Consider the following 18,883-nt stretch of genomic DNA (forward strand, 5'->3'; position numbering starts at 1 on the left):
ATGATTCTGTTACCATTGAAAGAATGGTGGAGGATAATATGAGTTACAGCATCCAAGTAGGCATTTCAGACAGTCCGTATGTATACTGGCAGATAAAAGAGGCAATTTGGAGGCCATTGCACAGACTGGCTTTATTTTACCTAAGTTGCCCCCCCTCCAGTGTGTACTCCAAAAGAGTGTTTAGTACAGCCGGTAACCTTGTCAGTGATCGGCGTAGGAGGTTACTTCCAGAAAATGTGGAGAAGATGATGTTCATCAAAATTAATTATATTCAATTCCTCCGTGGAGACATTTATCAGCAATTGCCTCCAGAAAGTACACAGGAACCTGTGATGGTGGATTCCATTGGGTACGAATTAATACTCTGTGAGGAGGGGGATGTACACAGTGAAAGGGGTGATGAATTGGACGATGAGGAGGAGGTGGACATCCTGCCTCTGTAGAGCCAGTTTGTGCAAGGAGAGATTGATTGCTTCTTTTTTGGTGAGGGCCCAAACAAACCAGTCATTTCAGTCACAGTCGTGTGGCAAACCCTGTCGCTGAAATGATGGGTTTTGGTAAAGTGTGCATGTCCTGTTTATAAAACATAAGGGTGGGTGGAAGGCCCAAGGACAATTCCATCTTGCGCCTCTTTTTTTGTATTTATCTTTACATCATGTGCTGTTTGGGGACTATTTCTTTAAGTGCCATCCTGTCTGACACTGCAGTGCCACTCCTAGATGGGACAGGTGTTTGTGCCGCCCACTTGGGTCACTTAGCTTAGTCATCCAGCGACCTCTGTGCAAATTTTAGGACTAAAAATAATATTGTGAGGTGTGAGGTGTTCAGAATAGATTGGAAATGAGTGGAAATTATGGTTATTGAGGTTAATAATACTATAGGATCAAAATTACACCCAAATTCTATGATTTAAGCTGTTTTTGAGGGGTTTTTGAAAAAACAACAACACCCGAATCCAAAACACACCCGAATCCGACAAAAATTCTTAAGGGAGGTTTTGCCAAAATGCATCCGAATCCAAAACACAACCGCGGAACCGAATTCAAAACCAAAACACAAAACCCGAAAAATGCTCACTGGACATCTCTAGTTAGGAGTCAAGGGAAGTACCAGTACTGTTGAAATAAGCAAGGAAACCTGGTTCCAAAATTGTTTATTTAGAGGGCAAGACCACAATATACTGTATTTGTTAAAGTGTACCCACTCTTCCACAATTACGACAACATTCATTAGATATAGTGAGCAACATGCGGTGAAGGAGAGCAGGTGTTAAATACTGTCTATAAAGAATTTTATAAATTTTTTCTACATGGGACAATGTGGCAAAGTGGCTCTCTACCACATTCTTAGGAAAATATTAATCACCTGCAGCTCAGGGAGGAACCATACCGTTTCCTTAATTAGGACAAGCTAAGGTATAAAAACCATGCCAGATGAGTTAGTAGAGGGGAATGTGTGGCAGAGTTTGCACCTTTAGCAGTGCTCTCTGTCCTGGGTATTGTGCACTCTGAAATTGCTGTGAATACTCTGCCTGTTTGCACTGTTGTCTTCAAGTAAGCTGAACTGTTATTTTTTAACTGTTGAATGTACACTTTGTAAGAAGCTATATCAGTGGCTATGCCTGTCAGCTAGAAATAAAGCTTACTTGTTTGCAATACCTCAGCCACCTGTTGGTCGTCTGGAACTTAGCCGCTACAGACATGCGTTTAGATAGAGTAAAACAAGTACAGAATACTGACAACCATTCTTCCTCTGATATGGTACAAGCAAGGTCATTTTCCCATTTGCTATGTGAGGGTAGTTTTGTAGATGTTTTTGAGGTAATCAGAAGGGAATACCATCTAGATATTGAATCTCTACTTTTTGCTTTAGCAATCAGGTCAAGTAAATATCTAGGGATAGATGACAATTTATAGGAGGGAGGTGATATGCTCTTTGAGGGTCATTCTGACCTGATATATCAATGCAATTCTTTGCAGCGCAGCGATCAGGTCAGAACTTCGCATGTCGTTGCCTAGCGATCGCCTCTGCCTGATTTACAGTCAGAGGCGGATGCTGGGCGGGAGGGGGAGTCCCGGCGGCATTTGCCCGCCGTTTTAAGGGCAGGGGGTGGGCCGTAGTGGCTGTGTGACGTCACATGCAGCCGCTGCGACCCGGGCAACTATGAGTAGCTCCCGGCCAGCGCATAGGAGCTGAGCTGGCTGGGAGCTACTCCTGAAGTGCAAAAGCATCCCTGCTGTGCAATGCTTTTGCACTTCAGCAACGGGTCAGGGACTAACATGCGGGGTGGGCTAGTCCTGTGCTGGGCATCCACCCGCATGTCTGTGTTCCTGATCGTAGCTGAGCTAAATTTAGCACAGCTACAATCAAGTCGTAATCAACCCCTTTAACCAGTGTCTTAACTGGAGATATTTATAAAAATCTCTCAGTGGTATTGAGAACTTAGATTGAATTTGAGAGCATGACAATAGGGTACCAAAATCCGTTATATCCTGATCCTGTCACTTGGGATTGTTAAAGGTAACCCCAGGACAGGGTACCCCTTGCTGATCCAAGCTCAAGCACACACTCAATCGGTCAGCATCAGGTTCATTCATGGCTGCAGCCAGTTACCAGTTAAATAAAGAGAGTGAAGTAGGAAATAGCAGAAGCAGCTTTATTTCCTGAAAGCAGTACGTTATAAAGAAATACACATTTGCATACAGTGTTGTAGTTTCCTTACACAAAGCTTAATCCTATTGGTTAATAACCTCTTTAATTCTATTGTTTAATGTACTCTCTAATCCTATTGGTTAATAAACTCCTATCTTATACATAATATGCATAGTAACGTCTAACATTATTATATGTGCTTTTAAGTGGGGTAACTGGTTTTTTTTGCTAAGCTTGAGACATACATTAGTCTGGTTATGTTTTCACACCTGCTATACCGCAAACTGACAAATACCCTTTGAAGCTTACATGTCTAGCTGGTGACATTATATTTCTGCTAGGAAATTACAATGAAATATATCTTAGATAAAGGTCATAACTTCACAATATGGGTCTAAACAAAGTACAACGCTTTGCACTTTTTCCTGTATCAACTCTAATCTGAAACCAGCTAGAAACAGATTATCAGATGTCAATTACATATGGAGTCTATGAACAAGTATGGCTTCCATCTTTATCAACTTCCCCTCTTTGTTTCTAATTTTTACCTCTAATCTACCCTTCCTTTACCTGGTTATTGATTCTATAGGGACACCTACTTTCACGGCTAGTGTACCATAAGGGAACTCAGGACATGGGCTAGTCCATTCAACACCCCTATACTCAGGCAGAATCAATGTTCCCTATTTTCTTATCCCTAACCACAAGAGAAAGTTCATAAAGGAGAAGCATTTTCTGAAGATGAGATCATTATAATGTTCATAGTCCTTGAAAGTGTTTATAACTTCATATTGTGACAGCAATGTTTCTTTAGATCACATCATCATAGCAATAGGGACAGCTGGAAGCTTCTGTGTATCTGGTATGGCAGGTCTCACAGTAGTGTGATGTGGAGTTATATATTGTAGCTCCTTCAATAAGTTCCATATAAATTGGTTGTGATTTTCCAATTTCAGAAATACCTCAAACAGAAAAAGATCTTTCTGTCAGTATCTTTTGTATTATTCACATAATAACCTTTACAACAATATATATTACTAATAGCAAAGCAAGCATCTTGGCAACAATAGACAATATTCCGGCTATCCATCCTCCTATGCCCTTGAAACAATTTTTTTTTTATTTAACCATTAGAGCCAGGAAAAGTATAAATCTGGAATTACACTGGTGTAATTATGGTTAGTAGCGAACTGATTTTTCAACTGTATTACTTCATTTATCTTTTCATCAATAATATCCTCTGGGTTAGTATCATTACTTAAATAAGTGCAACATTTAACTCCATACACAGTTTGTAAAGTAACATAATAGCCTGCAGATACAGTAAATAATTGGTGACAACTGTTTATATTGGTTTTGTTTTACGTTTAATGACCAGCATCTTCTATGTCTATTTGTCTTTACCTGGGTAATTGTTGACATCCTATGTGTAGACATTTCAGGTGGAGTAAGGGTAGTTAGTTGTGTATATATATATATATATATATATATATATTCCCTTTTGTTCTGTTATTTGTGGCATAGTTACTGATCATTGCACTATCACTTGACTACTCATATAAGTAAGGGTTACTCATTACTGTTTATATAAGAATAACCATGCTAACAAGAAGAACTGAGTAACATATAATACATCCCCCAGACCCTTATATGGCCTGGGGCCTATTCAAATGTACCTATATATTTTGATTATGTATTGTGATTGGATAATACTTTCTTTGTTACTTTCTTGCAATGAGAAGTGTCTATTCACAAGTCTTTTTCACTCAACGTGACTGAAGTGGCGGTAGTCAACAGAACTTAAAACGGACCTTGGATTCTGGGTTCAAGAGACTTTCTCTTTCTTAATGACCACCCAATCACCTTGCTTTAGTTCAAGTGAGTCTTGGGAACAGTTGGTATCTGGAATAGAATCAAAAACTTTGCCATGTAATTTGGTTAGTTGCTGCTATATATGCATTACATAATAAGTTAAGTCACCATGCTCATGTTGCAGTTGCTGTGGAAAATAACAGCCTGTCCTAGCAACAATATTGAACAAGTTTTCATATGGTATTAACCAATGCTTTCCACTTGAATTATTTGTGAGAACAAAGCAATGGGTAAACATTTTAACCATGTTTTGCCTGTTTCTATAACTAATTTTTGTAGCTTTAGTTTTAGGGTAATAGTTAAGTTTTTCTACATGTTTACTACTCTGCCTATAGGGAGTGTAAAAGGCCTGAGTAACACCCAGATCTGACAGAATTTTGCCTAATACTTTTTCCGTGAAATGGGTACCTCTGTTGCATTTAATAACTTAAGATACTCCATATCTACATATTACTTCTTGCATTAACTTCTTTTCAACTGTTTTAGCGTTTGCTGCCCTGCAAGGCCAAGCCTCAACCCAATTTGAAAATAGATCTTTGCACACAAGTACATTTTAATACCCAGTACATTTAGGTAACTGGATAAGGTCTATTTGTAATTGCTAAAAGGGGTAGCAAGTTTGCGGGGTACTTTTTTTTTTTTTTTTTTGCTGGTACTTTTACTACCTTTCCTGGGTTATGTAAAGCACAAGTTACACACCCTGCAACATAAGCCTGTGCTGCCTGTGTGAAACCCAGTGCCACCCAATGCTGGTTTAAAATCCTCACCATTGCATCTTTTGATTGGTGAGTTTTTTTATGCAATATTTGTGCTAAGACTGGGTAAAGTGAGCGTGGTAAACAGAGACGGTTTCCCACCATCCATCTATCACCGTGTATTCACCCACCTAATTTTTCCCAATCTTTTTTCTCCTTGCCTAAGGCCTGTGCTTGTAATTTGCACAATACCTGTAAGTTTAATGACTCTGGTGTGACAGTTAACATCACCTGAGTTTTTGACAGAGGCTGGACCACTGCGGCTTTTGCCACCTGGTTAGCTAAAGCATTTCCTCTAAACTCTGCAGTAGTTTTTTTAGTGTGTGCCTTGACCTTTATGACTACTAATTTCTTTGGCCATTGAAAGGCAGCAAATAATGCCCTAATACAGTCTGCATGTTTTATTGGTTTTCCTGAAGAGCCTATAAAATCTCTGCTCTTCCAGATAACCGCATAGTCATGGGCAATACCAAAGCAGTACCTTGAGTCTGTATAAATGTTAACTGTTTGACCTTCAGCACAAATACAGGCTGCAATCAGTGCCCTAAGTTCTGTCTCCTGAGCTGAACTACCTGGTGACAAAGGTTCCTGTATTAAGATGTCTGTTTCTGTGGTAACTGCAAATTCTGTATGCGGTTCCCCATCCACATAGTACCTGGAGCCATCCATAAATAAATGTAAATCTGCATTTAGTAGAGGATGTTCCTGTATGTCTGGTGTACTTGCGGATTCAAGATTCATTAACCCTATACAATCATGTTCTTGATCGTGTGTAGAAACTGAAAAACTTGGTGGATCTACTGTGTCTCCCATTTCATCATTACTCACACTGTCCCACTTGTCACTAAGGGCAGGAGATTCTTCACCCCCCTCACTTTTCCCCTATTTTGAAACCAGCGGCAATAACGTAGCTGGGTTCAAAGATGTACAGCGATTGATGGTGACATTGGACGGTGTGAGCAATGCTACTTCATACAGTATTTGGTCAGTTTAGCAGCTAATAGATGTTTTGATTTGAACTGACAGAATGTGTATAGTTGCTCATGAGTTAGTTATAATACGCCTTGTGCATTATGTTCGATTTGGTCATCATATAATACTTGGAGTTTTGTGATGCCCCTGCAATTCCTTTTTTGCAATATGTAATTATACCTAAAAGGATATGAGTTGTTTACGTGTCTGAGGAGGTCTAACTTTTGAAATGATTTTCTTTCTTTTTGTAGTGATATGCTTACTATTAGCAGAAATGCAGTGTCCTAGAAATTGTACTTTGTCTTGTGCATATTGTAACTTATTTCTATGTACCTTACATTTTTTTTTTTGATATAGGAATAGCAATAAGGGTTGACATTTGGGTCCTATTTAAAAATACCTTACACTTGTAATCCTTTTGATGGCATCATATAAAACTTAGTTTTCTGTGATGCCCTTGGAAAGTATTTTGTCCAATAGGTGATTAATTTTAGAAATGACTTAAACTGTTGTAAGGTGCGTCATAGAGATATTTCTAAAATAAACCTCCCTCCTTTACTGTTATGTGCCGAGCATCAGCAGTTATGTAATGTTAAAGTATGTTCACCTAACATCTTTCAGAGGTATCATTTATGCATTGTTAAATTTTACAGTTACAATTTTTATTTTATACCATGTAAATGTAATTGTTTCATGAGGGCAGACTTCTATTTTAGGGGTATGGACTATGACTACAGTTCTGCCCACTTCTTATACCTAGTTTACCTCATCGCTTGGCCCCACCCCTTGTAATAGTTACCCAAACACTTCCTGATTCTCTGGCATTTCATTACACACTGTAACTGGAACAGTAACTAACTGTACATTAAAAAAAATATTTTTTGACATCTGTAACATGTTCCTAATTATTTACCTATTTACTCTTTCAGACACAGAGATATTCATTTTACTGTGGAGATTTTTTTTAATGCAAATACATGTCATATTTTTAGTCTTATGACAGTCCTTTGCTATTGGCTGGGGCAATATTTATTTGTCCACAATACATTTTATTATACTATCCAAAACTTTATATTTTGTCTATTTTTTTTTAGTTACACTAATTTTATTTACATTAAGAGAATACTATTTTACACATACAATTAAAACACTGAGAGTGAGCCAGCACTCTCCCAACTCCGAACAGGGGTGGGCTGGAGTTTAATGATAAACCATTAGAACTTACATAATACATTATATTACACACTTCCATTGAAGTCTACAAGTTATTTGGAACAACTAATTCAATACATATTTACCAATGCAATTTACCGACTATATATTTTGCTATTTTGTGGCACAAAATGACAGAAAAGTAAAAACACACTGATCACAATTTATGAATAATTTCTTTACACAATTTGATGAGCATGCAGTTCCAGAGACAAAAGCAGCCTGAAACTGAGACTTTTGGACCTCAAATAAGTTTTACCTAATGACAGACCACACCAGCCTACATGGGAAGGCAAAGAGGAGTAAATAATAGATTACTCACCAGCTGGATTTATGTGTGCATTTCCATGCCACCTAAGTCCAATTGTCCCTCACTAAGCAGGATTCAGAAAACTCATAACCCTTTTTGGAGTCTATTTCTAGGTTTAAATTATTTTTAATTTCCTTACATGTCTAATGAACTCCATAAATTATTGTTTAACATTAGGGAGTTCTGTAACTGTTGTTATGTTAACAGTTCTGAATTTTTTATACCATGTAGTGGTTCATCGCAACTCTGGGCGTTCCGGATTAGATCCGTCAGCAGCTACACCAGTTGTGACAGTATCTTATGTGCACACCGGATATAGTCCACAGGGACTAAATCCTTAAGTAACTTATACACTGGAGGTGCAGATGCCAAACTTGAGACCATACATAGGAGACATTTCTGATCTCTTGACATTACATTCTGTCCAATTTTTAGTCTACCAATGTATTAGTCTGGGGCATGCACATCTTCAGGTATTTTTAATAGGTCTATTATTTTTTAACACTGGTAACCAGTCAGTGATTGACTTTTTAGATCTAACAGATTTTCTAACATTTGGTTCTTTACAGGGCTTACATTTATAGGACCAAGGTGTTTGACTAATTGGACATAGTTTATTATCTGGTGGGTTACAATGTCTACAATTTGGACATGCCCAGTAACGATACCCTTTGGTTTTCTTGGAACCTTTACATCTAATTGTTCCCTGTTCAGATGTGTCTGCATCTTCAAAAACATCCATATTAATTAGAGCCATTTGTTCTTGAGTTTGTCCTAACTCTTCTAACTCTTTCTTATACTGAAGTAATTTAGCTGTTTTAATCCACAAATCAAAACTCTGTTTCAGATTATTATCCATTGCATGTATCCCATAGGTTACTCTGATCTGTTTCAAGTTATCGGGGTCCAGTGTGCCATCAATGGACAACCCTGCCCGTTGAAACAACCGCTTCATACCCTTCAAGCATTGCTCACCATGTACACTTTTCATAATGTTCATGGCACTCTGAGGTGCTTCATCCAAAGGGTAACTATTTATATTTCTCCTACTTATGGCCAGTAAGTATTCAGAATCCTGGAAATATCAGTAACCTATATCTAATGGATACCCTGAGCTATAACTGTGAGGAAAATTGCCTGTAACAGAGGTGACCTGCAACCAATTATTACCTATGTCACTATCCTGTGGTATGAAAGGACATCCCATCAATAAGAGCACATCATATGGGTTTTCCCTATTTTCCCAAACCCCTTCTTCTGCGGTGTACACTATGGCTTTCAAAATAGATGAATATCCTTGTCCTAACTTATGTATGATAACTATGCAGACACAATCCTGACAGAATATTCAACTTTCATTCACTGCTCGCACCAGTTTTTGTTTGCAGATCACAGAAAAAAGTTTTAAATGACTTATGTTCCTCTTTTCTTTAACTCTGTACGCTATAATTTTTAAAGTGACAGGAAGTGCTTTGTGGTACTAGCAATATATGCAATTCAGATGTTTTCTTGGCAATGATATTCTACTGTAACCATAACTTAGATTCTTATGTTATGTACAATATACTGTTCTGAATCTTCCAATTCACATAATACATCTGTTCAATCCCTTCCAATGTCTCTCACTCTGTTATTTGAGGTCCACACACCAAGTTCACGGGTCCCAGAAGTTTCTACCGCCAGTGAAGGCAGCTGCAGCAACGTCCAGTTTAACAACCCATCAGTTGAATATATGTGGACGCACTCTAAATACACAGAACACATTAATTGATTCTTAACGCCTTTTAACACATAGAAGTACATATAAGCAAGAGAATAGAAGGAAAATGAAAAAAAAAAAATCGACCTGATTAGTGAGTGACCATTGTGCACAATCCCCGATCCCTGTCTGGCAACAGAACAGATGGATAGTTACAGGAATGACAGTCTGGAGATAAAATATCTCTATGTACCATGCGCATGGTTTTTGTGAGTCTCAGTCCAGGAACCATCCACCCAGCCGTCCGTTGTTCAACAGGTGATGAGGATCTCGGTGGGACCTCCAAATTGTTAAAGGTAACCCAAGGACAGGGTACCCTTCGCTGATCCAAGCTCAAGCACACACTCAATTGGTCAGCATCAGGTTCATTCATGGCTGCAGCCAGTTACCAGTTAAATAAAGAGAGTGAAGTAGGAAATAGCAGAAGCAGCTTTATTTCCTGAAAACAGTACGTTATAAAGAAATACACATTTGCCTACAGTGTTGTAGTTTCCTTACACAAAGCTTAATGCTATTTGTTAATAACCTCTTTAAGTCTATTGGTTAATGTACTCTCTAATACTATTGGTTAATAAACTCCTATCTTATATATAATATGCTTAGTAACGTCTAAAATTCTTATATGTGCTTTTAAGTGGGGTAACTGGGGGATTTTGCTAAGCTTGAGATATACATTAGTCTGGTTATGTTTTCACACCTGCTATACCGCAATCTGACAAATACCCTTTGAAGCTTACATGTCTAGCTGGTGACATTATATTTCTGCTAGGAAATTACCATGAAATATATCTTAGATAAAGGTCATAACTTCACAATATGGGTCTAAACAAAGTACAACGCTTTGCACTTTTTCCTGTATCAGCTCTAAGCTGAAACCAATTAGAAGCAGATTATCAGATGTCAATTACATATGGAGTCTATGAACAAGTATGGCTTCCATCTTTTTCAGGGTCTATTCATGAAGCAGTGAAAAGTGTGGAGAAGTGAGTCTGTGGAGAAGTTGCCTATGGCAACCAATTAGCTGCTCCATACAGTTGTGTAGTATGCTAATTTTAAATTTTACTTCAAGGCTGATTGGTTTCCATGGGCAACTTATCCACTGGCTCACGTCACACTTTTCACTATTCACATGAATAAACCCCACAGTCTGTAACATGACAGTTAGGAGCTGATTGGTTGGTTCTTTATCTCTCTCCACTTTATCACTCTCCAAGTACGTCTAACTTTAATAAAGAGAAAATCAGAAAATGTCACAAACACTGACATGGAGGTTATATAACTGATCGTTAATAAATAATCTAGTTATTTACCTGTTGCTTACATTGGTATAAGGAACAGACACTTGTGGGTAGATGAAAAGGAATAATGTTGCCAATGGCAATCAATAAGAATCTATCTATCATTTCTCTATTGCATCCTAGAAAATGATAGACAGAATCTGATTGGTTGCTATGGGCAACACCACTACTTTATATTTTGAGAAGCTTTTGGAAATCTACCCCATGTCCTTTATTTTAATCTTCATACCTAAACATTTTCTTTTCCTTAGTTTATTTAAACACATTTTTGCAGGTATGGTTTACTTTATTCAAGCATTCTTCCAAGAATACACAGCACATGTTATGCCAATATGAAAAAATATATGACGCTGTACCACTAAACGACAAGACGTGGTGAGTAATGAAAAAAAAAGGTTCTTTTTAATATATATGAAACAGAAAGTCATGGTTTTGGTTATACATAATTCAGGTGTTGACAAGAGTCTATAGTCTCTACCTAGCGGAGTAGCCAGGGGTGCTGGGAGAGCCACGGACCAGCCAGCCCTGACACTACAGGTTAGGGAAAAGTGCCTGCAATACGCTGCCCATAAAAATGGATAATGTGGGCGTTGTTGCTGTCTGTAATGGCCTGCATACACAAGCGACGGAGCACCAACGATGAACGAGCCCGTTCATCATTGCTGCCTCCACACTGATCGATATGAACGAGTTCTCGTTCATTAATAAACAAGAACGTTTATATAATTTAGTTAAATCGCCTAGTGTGTAGGGCCTATAACTTCGATGCTGCCTCCAGTCCAGGTCCGAGAGAGAGAGGGGGCGTGAAACTTGAGAAAACTTGGGGAAGAGACTGGGGGAAAGGGCTTGGAGATTAATCATAATTGCCACCTTAAGCCCAATAACAAACCGTCTGCACATGTCAGTCTGAACAGAACCCATGGAAACGGGCAAAATATTCTCTTCACATCCTACAACATAATAGAGACATTAGCGTCCAGTTGCCAGCTGTCAAGGTGACACTTAGGAGTATGGGTGGCTCGAGAGTCAGTGCAGGACCCAATGCCACCCTGCACCAGCTGCACCACCAGTTCTAAGTAACTGTAGTCTGAGCATCGCTGGCCTCATCTTACAGCTCAGAGTCAGACGTGGCCCGTGCTGTAACCTTGTGACGCGGCACTGTGGTATTATAGGTCATGTAACTGTCCGCCATCTTGCTAGCATAGTGCGCTGGGGAGTGGAGACAGCACTGAGGACTGCTGGGCAGGAAGGGAGTGACTGGGAGCTCCTCTCCTTCAGAGAAGAGAAATGTAAGGTAAGTCTTCTGCTTTGGGCTAGGCAATTAATGTTTTTCAGCAATATATAATATGTCTTTTGTGGGGTATGTGTTTTTTTTCTGTAGGGGATAATGTATGTTTTTTGTGAGGTGGATAAGGTGTTTTTTTCTGTGGGGGATATTGTAGTTTAATTCTGTAGGGGTAATGTCTTTTTTTTTGTAGGGGATAACGTGTTTTTTTTAATAATGTGTTTTTTTTCAGTGGCAGATAATGTGTTTTTTTTTTTTCTGTGAGGTATAATGTGTTTTTTTTCCCTTAGGGGATGTTTTTTCCTGTGGGGGATAAGTTTTTTTTTTTGTGGGGTTTGATGTGGTTCATCTTTGGGGGATAGTAGGCCTAATTCAGATCTGTTCGCTCGCTAGCGTTTTTCGCTGCGCAGCGATCAGGTAGCTACTGCGCATGCATATGCACCGCAATGCACAGGCACACCGTACGATTACAAAGCGGCTTGTTGATGTGCACGGGTTCTAGCGAAGAATACATTCGCACTGCCGTTTGCAAGGAAATTGACAGGAAGAGGGTGTTTGTGGGTGTCAACTGACCGTTTTCAGGGAGTGGTTTGAAAAACGCAGGCGTGTCAAAGAGTTTGCAGGGCAGGTGTCTGACGTCAATTCCGGGCTGGAATAGGCTGAAGTGATCGCAGCGGCTGAGTAAGGTCAGAGCTACTCAGAAACTGCACAAGCTGTTTTTATACAGGGCGGCTACACACGCGTTCGCACACTTGCAAAGCTAAAGTACACTTCCCTATAGGCGGCGTCTATCTGTTCGCAGCGCTACCAAAAATAGCTAGCGAGCGAACAGATCTGCTTTAGGCCCATTGTGTTTTCTTTTTTTTTATTCTATGGGGATGTGTTTTTTTCTGTAAGGGACCATGGTGGATATTTACTAAGCTCCCGATTCCATTCTAGGTTTTTTTTTCTAAGTGTGATCTCGGGAATTTACTAAACACAAATCTCGGCAGTGTTGGGGCTATTTGTATTGAGATACACAGCCGTCCAAAAAAATACGAATCAATAGACCATCGGTCAAACACAAACAACAAAAAATATCGGCAGCGCTACTGATGAAGTGATTGGAATGAAACAATATTATATAATATAACAATTTATTGTAATAAAACCAATAAAACTACTAAAATTAGCAATTACTCTCCTCACAGTTGTATAAAATAGATTACATACACCACATTCAGTTAATATTTCTATATATAGTGGTATCGCTTGGTGTCTCTGTTCCTGTAAAATATGCAAAGATAAGTCCACTTATTCCATAGAGGTTTAGTTAAACTACTACTGGGATATAAAAAACTTTATTAACTGTAACAGTTCATATGTCATTTAAATACTAGTCTGCGGCTGCAATCAGAAGTATGTGGGTCGTACGACTAGGAAATTGCGGACTAGATTTTTGGAACATCGAAGGAATATTCTGAATCAAAACCTGACACATAGTGTATCTAAACACTTTTTTGATTATCATAATGGGGACCCAAGAAGTCTTAAGCTAATAGGAGTGGAACATATATCAACCGCAAGTAGAGGTGGAGATCGGTTTAAGAAACTTTGTAAACAAGAAGTTTATTGGATCCATAAAGTGGGCTCCATTTATCCTGAAGGACTGAACGACGCAGTAGAATTGAATGTATTACTATAAACTCCTTCTACATAATAATTTATAACTATTTGGTTTTGTGATAGAATTCCTACATTGTTGTTCTCTGTGAGGAGAGTAATTGCTAATTTTAGTAGTTTTATTACAATAAATTGTTATATTATATAATATTGTTTCATTCCAATCACTACATCAGTAGCGATGCCGATATTTTTTGTTGTTTATGTTTATACGGGAGTGACTCCCCTGTTCATGTGGTGGCTGCTTGGTGCAGCAATCTCATTAGAAGCGCCTGTTCTTCTTATCAAGGAGCACTCTTCCATTGGTCAAACACGGCTGCTAATTTATACAACACGGGAATTTACTAAGAATTTGTATCAAGACGTAGGGGTCCCCCGTATTTTTAAAACCAGCACAGGGCTCCACTAGCCAGGGAGGTGATGCCGCAGTTGGGGGACACTTTTATATAAGTCCCTGCGGCCAAAGCATCACTCCCCCAACTAGTCATCCCTAGCTGGGGTTCCCTGGTGGATTGGGGACCCCATAATTCAAGAGGTCCCCCGCTCCAGGCACCCAAGGGTCAGGGGTGAGGCCCGAGGCTGCTCCCCCCATACCTGGGCGGTGGATGGGGGGCTGATGGCCTTTAAAAGTGTGTAAAAAGAAAGAATATTGTCCTTTGTTATGAAACTACGAGTCTCAGCAAGCCGCCCCTGCTTGCTGGTTCTTGGAGAACAACAAGTATGCAGGAAAATAACAGTCCCGCTGGTACCTGTAGTTCCACAACAAAAGAAATACCCAAATAAAAAGAAAACACACATATACTGTGAAAGTATAAGTTTATTTTCACATACATGCACACTTACACACTCACACATACTTATCTAGTGTCCCACAGAGCCCATCGGTCCCCTTGTCAAGTAGTATCTATTGGTGTACCTGTAAATTAAAACCCCAAATACTCACCTATTATCCAGTGAAGATCGGTCATCTTCTTTCCAAGTAGGCATCCACAGGGTTAAAAAAAAACAACTGAAAACCAGATCCAAGCCACTACCTTTACCCTAATCCCAGGACCCCCCGTGACTCCTGTCGCTAGAGGACCCGGCAGCCAATCAGGGAGTGCCACGTCATAGCGCTATCCTGTATGGCTGTGTGCTCCTGATCTGTCAATCAGGCGGAGCGCACTGGCTATAATGGAGGATCGCGGTCCACCATAATAGTTAATGGTGGGAAAATTGTGGTCTGCGGCTACCTGCGAGGTTAATTGAGGTCACTCACAAGAGTTCGGCACTCACTAGAGTTACTATTCTCTCCTGTAAAACACTACCAGCAATATGAATTACACCGACATTGATGAATTTGAATTGAAAAAACACAGTAGTTTAGTAAATTACCTAGTTTTTTCTCAAAAAGTTGCATTATCACATTGCCAATGTCATCCGAGATTGATCTCGGCTGAAATCGGCAGAAATGAGAATCTTAGTAAATATACCCCAATGTGTTTTTTTTGTTAGGAATGTTTTTAGTTTTTTGTAGGGATGATTTGTTTGTTTTTTTCTGTAGGGGATCATGTTCTTCTTCTGTGGTGGATATTATGTTTTTTTTTCTGTTGGGGATAATCTTTTTTTTGTAGGGGATTATGTGTTTTTTCTATAGGGGGTGTATTTTTTTCTGTGGGGGATATTTTTTTTTCTTTCCTGTGGGTGATATGGTAATGTTTTGTATTCTTCCTGTAGGGGTCAAGTGGGTTTTTTTCTGTAGGGGGCAATGTGTTTTTTTTTCTTTCTGTGGTGAATAATGTGTTTTTTCCTGTGGGGTTCAATGTCAATGTTTGCACTAATTGTTAATATAGAACTTTTTGATCACCCTACAATTTGCGACCACCCTCCAAAAATAAAGATCCCTTTATATGCACACCTGTACCATTGGTAAGGCCCTGGGACAGCTATGCTACTGTTCATGCACTGACCGACGCTGTGTGTGTGTGTGTGTGTGTGTGTGTGTGTGTGTGTGTGTGTGTGTGTGTGTGTGTGTGTGTGTGTGTGGGCACCACCATCTATTTTGCCTCTGGGCACCTGACATGATCATATGCTCCTGCTTATACTGACTATAAATGTGGGACAAGGGCAGTGCTGCAAGTAGAAAAAAATTCTTAGTGGTACTGTGTGCGCACGCCAAAGGCGCATATGCCAAAAATGGATGTGGCCAATGACAATGGGGGCGTGATACACATATGGGGGGCCAGATATACATATGACCCCAATAGTGCCAGACATGCCGTCCACAGTGCCAGATATGCTCCTACAGTGCCAGATATGCTCCTACAGTGCCAGATATGCTCCTACAGTGCCAGATATACATATGTCCCACAGTGCCAGATATACAGTACATATGCCCCACAGTGCCAGATATACATATGCCCCATAGTGCCAGATATGCCCCACAATGCCAGTTATACTTATGTCCCACAGTGCCATATTTGCCCCACAGTGCCAGTTACACATATGCACCACAGTGACAGATATACAGTACATATGCCCCACAGTGCCAGATATACATATGCCCCACAGTGCCAGATATGCCCCACAATGCCAGGTATATGTATGTCCCACAGTGCAAAATATGCCCCACAGTGCCAGTTATACATATGTCCCACAGTTGCAGTTCTACATATGCCCCACAGTGCCAGATATACATATGCCCCACAGTGCCAGATACACATATGCCCCACAGTGCCAGATATACATATACTCCATGGTGCCAGTTATACAAATGTCCCACAGGGCCAGCTATACATATGCCTCACAGCAGAGGCATAGCTAGGGTTTTTGGAGCCCAGGTCAAGATGAAAAATGGTGCTCCCCCCAAAAAAAAACACACAAAAGAAGCATGTGCGTGCGCTGAAAAAATGAGCATGGCCACACTCCAGAAGGGGTGTGGCCACTGAAATGGCCCACAGTGCTAGTTACATTGCCCCACAGTGCCAGATACAATGCCCCACAGTGCCGGATACATGCCCCACAGTGCCAGATACATTGCCCCACAGTGCCAGATACATGCCCCACAGTGCCAGTTACATGCCCCACAGTGCCAGTTACATGCCCCACAGTGCCAGATACATGCCCCACAGTGCCAGATACATGCCCCACAGTGCCAGTTACATTGCCCCACTCAGTGCCAGTTACATTGCCCCACTCTGCCAGTTACATTGCCCCACAGTGCCAGATACATTGCCCCATAGTGCCAGATATATTGTCCCACAGTGCCAGTTACATTGTCCCACAGTGCCAGATACATGCCCCACTCAGTGCCAGTTACATGCCCCATTTAGTGCCAGTTACATGCCCCATTTAGTGCCAGATACATGCCCCACTCAGTGCCAGTTACATGCCTCCCTCAGTGCCAGTTACATGCCCCACTCAGTGCAAGTTACATGCCCCATTTAGTGCCAGATACATGCCCCACTCAGTGCCAGTTACATGCCCCACTCAGTGCCAGTTACATGCCCCATTTAGTGCCAGATACATGCCCCACTGTGCCGCCGCCCCCCCCCCCCCCCGGTCACTCACCGCTTGTTGATGATATGTTGGGGGAGGAGAGTGCAGCGCAGCGCCTCTCCTTCCCCTCACCGCTCCAGGTCTGGCGCCGATTCGCTAGCCAATCAGAGCTCACGGACTGGCAGCCAATCAGGAGCCGGTCCGCACGCTCTGATTGGCTAACGCCGGAGACCGGACACAGCAGCGCTGCTAGGGCTTTCAGCGGCGGTGAGAGGAGGGAGAGACGGTGCGCTCTCCTCCCCTCACATTTCAGGTTGACGGGGGCGAGAGGGGCATGATGCCCTGACCGGTGCCGGTGCCCCCCTCTCCTGGGCCTGCCAAGGCGCCCAGGGCACGTGCCCCACTTGCCCTACCCTAGATACGCCTCTGCCCCACAGTGCCAGATATTCCCCACATTACCAGTTATACATATGCCCCACAGTGCCAGATATGCCCCACAGTGCCAGATATACATATGCCCCACAGTGCCAGATATACATATGCCCCACAGTGCCAGATATACAGTACAAATGCCCCACAGTGCCAGATATACATATGCCCCACAGTGCCAGATATGCCCCACAATGCCAGTTATGCGTATGTCCCAGAGTGTCAGATATGCCCCACAGTGCCAGTTATACATATGCCCCACAGTGCCAGATACACAGTAGATATGCGCCACAGTGCCAGATATACATTTGCCCCACAGTGTCAGATATGCGCCACAATGCCAGATATGTCCCACAGTGCCAGTTATACATATGTCTCACACTGCCAGGTATGCCCCACAGTGCCAGTTATACATATGTTCCACAGTTGCAGTTATACATATGCCCCACAGTGCCAGATATACATATTTATTTATTTATTACCAGTTATTTATATAGCGCACACATATTCCGCAGCGCTTTACAGAGAATATTTGTCCATTCACATCAGTCCCTGCCCCAGTGGAGCTTACAATCTATATGCCCCATGGTGCCAGTTATACAAATATCCCACAATGCCAGATACACATATGCCCCACAGTGCCAGATATGCCCCACATTGCCAGTTATACATATGCCCCACAGTGGCAGAAATCACAGTCAATATACCAACCCCCTCTCCCTTCCCCCCTTCCCCTCCCTCCCCCTGCTGCTCATCCGCTGCTGCTGTGTCAGCTATGGAGAGGAGAGCGCAGCGCGGTCCCTCAGTGCTGCCCAGTCAGACTCTGGTCTCCGGTGGCGGTATGTATCATTGAGGCACCGGTTCAATAGCAAATCAGAGCTCGCGGACCAGCAGCCAATCAGGAGCTGTGGCTGCCAGTCCGCGAGCTCTGATTGGCTAATGAACCGGTGCCTCAATGAGAAGATACACACCGCCACTAGAGACTACAGTTTGACTGAGCACTGAGGGACTGCGCTTGCTCTGCGTTCTTCTCTCCTTCCGTGACACAGCAGTGGCTTGCAAGCATGGCGGTTGGCCTCGGTGGTACTGCGCACCGGCTGGAAATTTCTTACCAGTACGCAGTACTGCCCCATACCACCATACTTGCAGCACTGGACAAGGGTCATATGGATTTTAACATTAACCCTATTGTTTACAGCA

At 41.4% G+C, this 18,883-nt stretch overlaps 1 protein-coding gene across 1 annotated transcript in view; it reads left to right on the top strand.

The window, feature by feature from the left end:
• The window catches only part of LOC134943358 (putative methyltransferase DDB_G0268948), an 87,553-nt gene that overhangs the window by 49,116 nt on the left and 19,554 nt on the right, over positions 1-18,883 (top strand). The window contains exon 4 of the mRNA XM_063932247.1: positions 11,105-11,205. Within this exon, the coding sequence (XP_063788317.1) occupies positions 11,105-11,205 (101 nt within the window). The remainder of the gene's footprint in view (positions 1-11,104; positions 11,206-18,883) is intronic.

This window comes from Pseudophryne corroboree, chromosome 7, assembly GCF_028390025.1.
Source record: "Pseudophryne corroboree isolate aPseCor3 chromosome 7, aPseCor3.hap2, whole genome shotgun sequence".
Lineage (NCBI taxonomy): Eukaryota > Metazoa > Chordata > Amphibia > Anura > Myobatrachidae > Pseudophryne > Pseudophryne corroboree.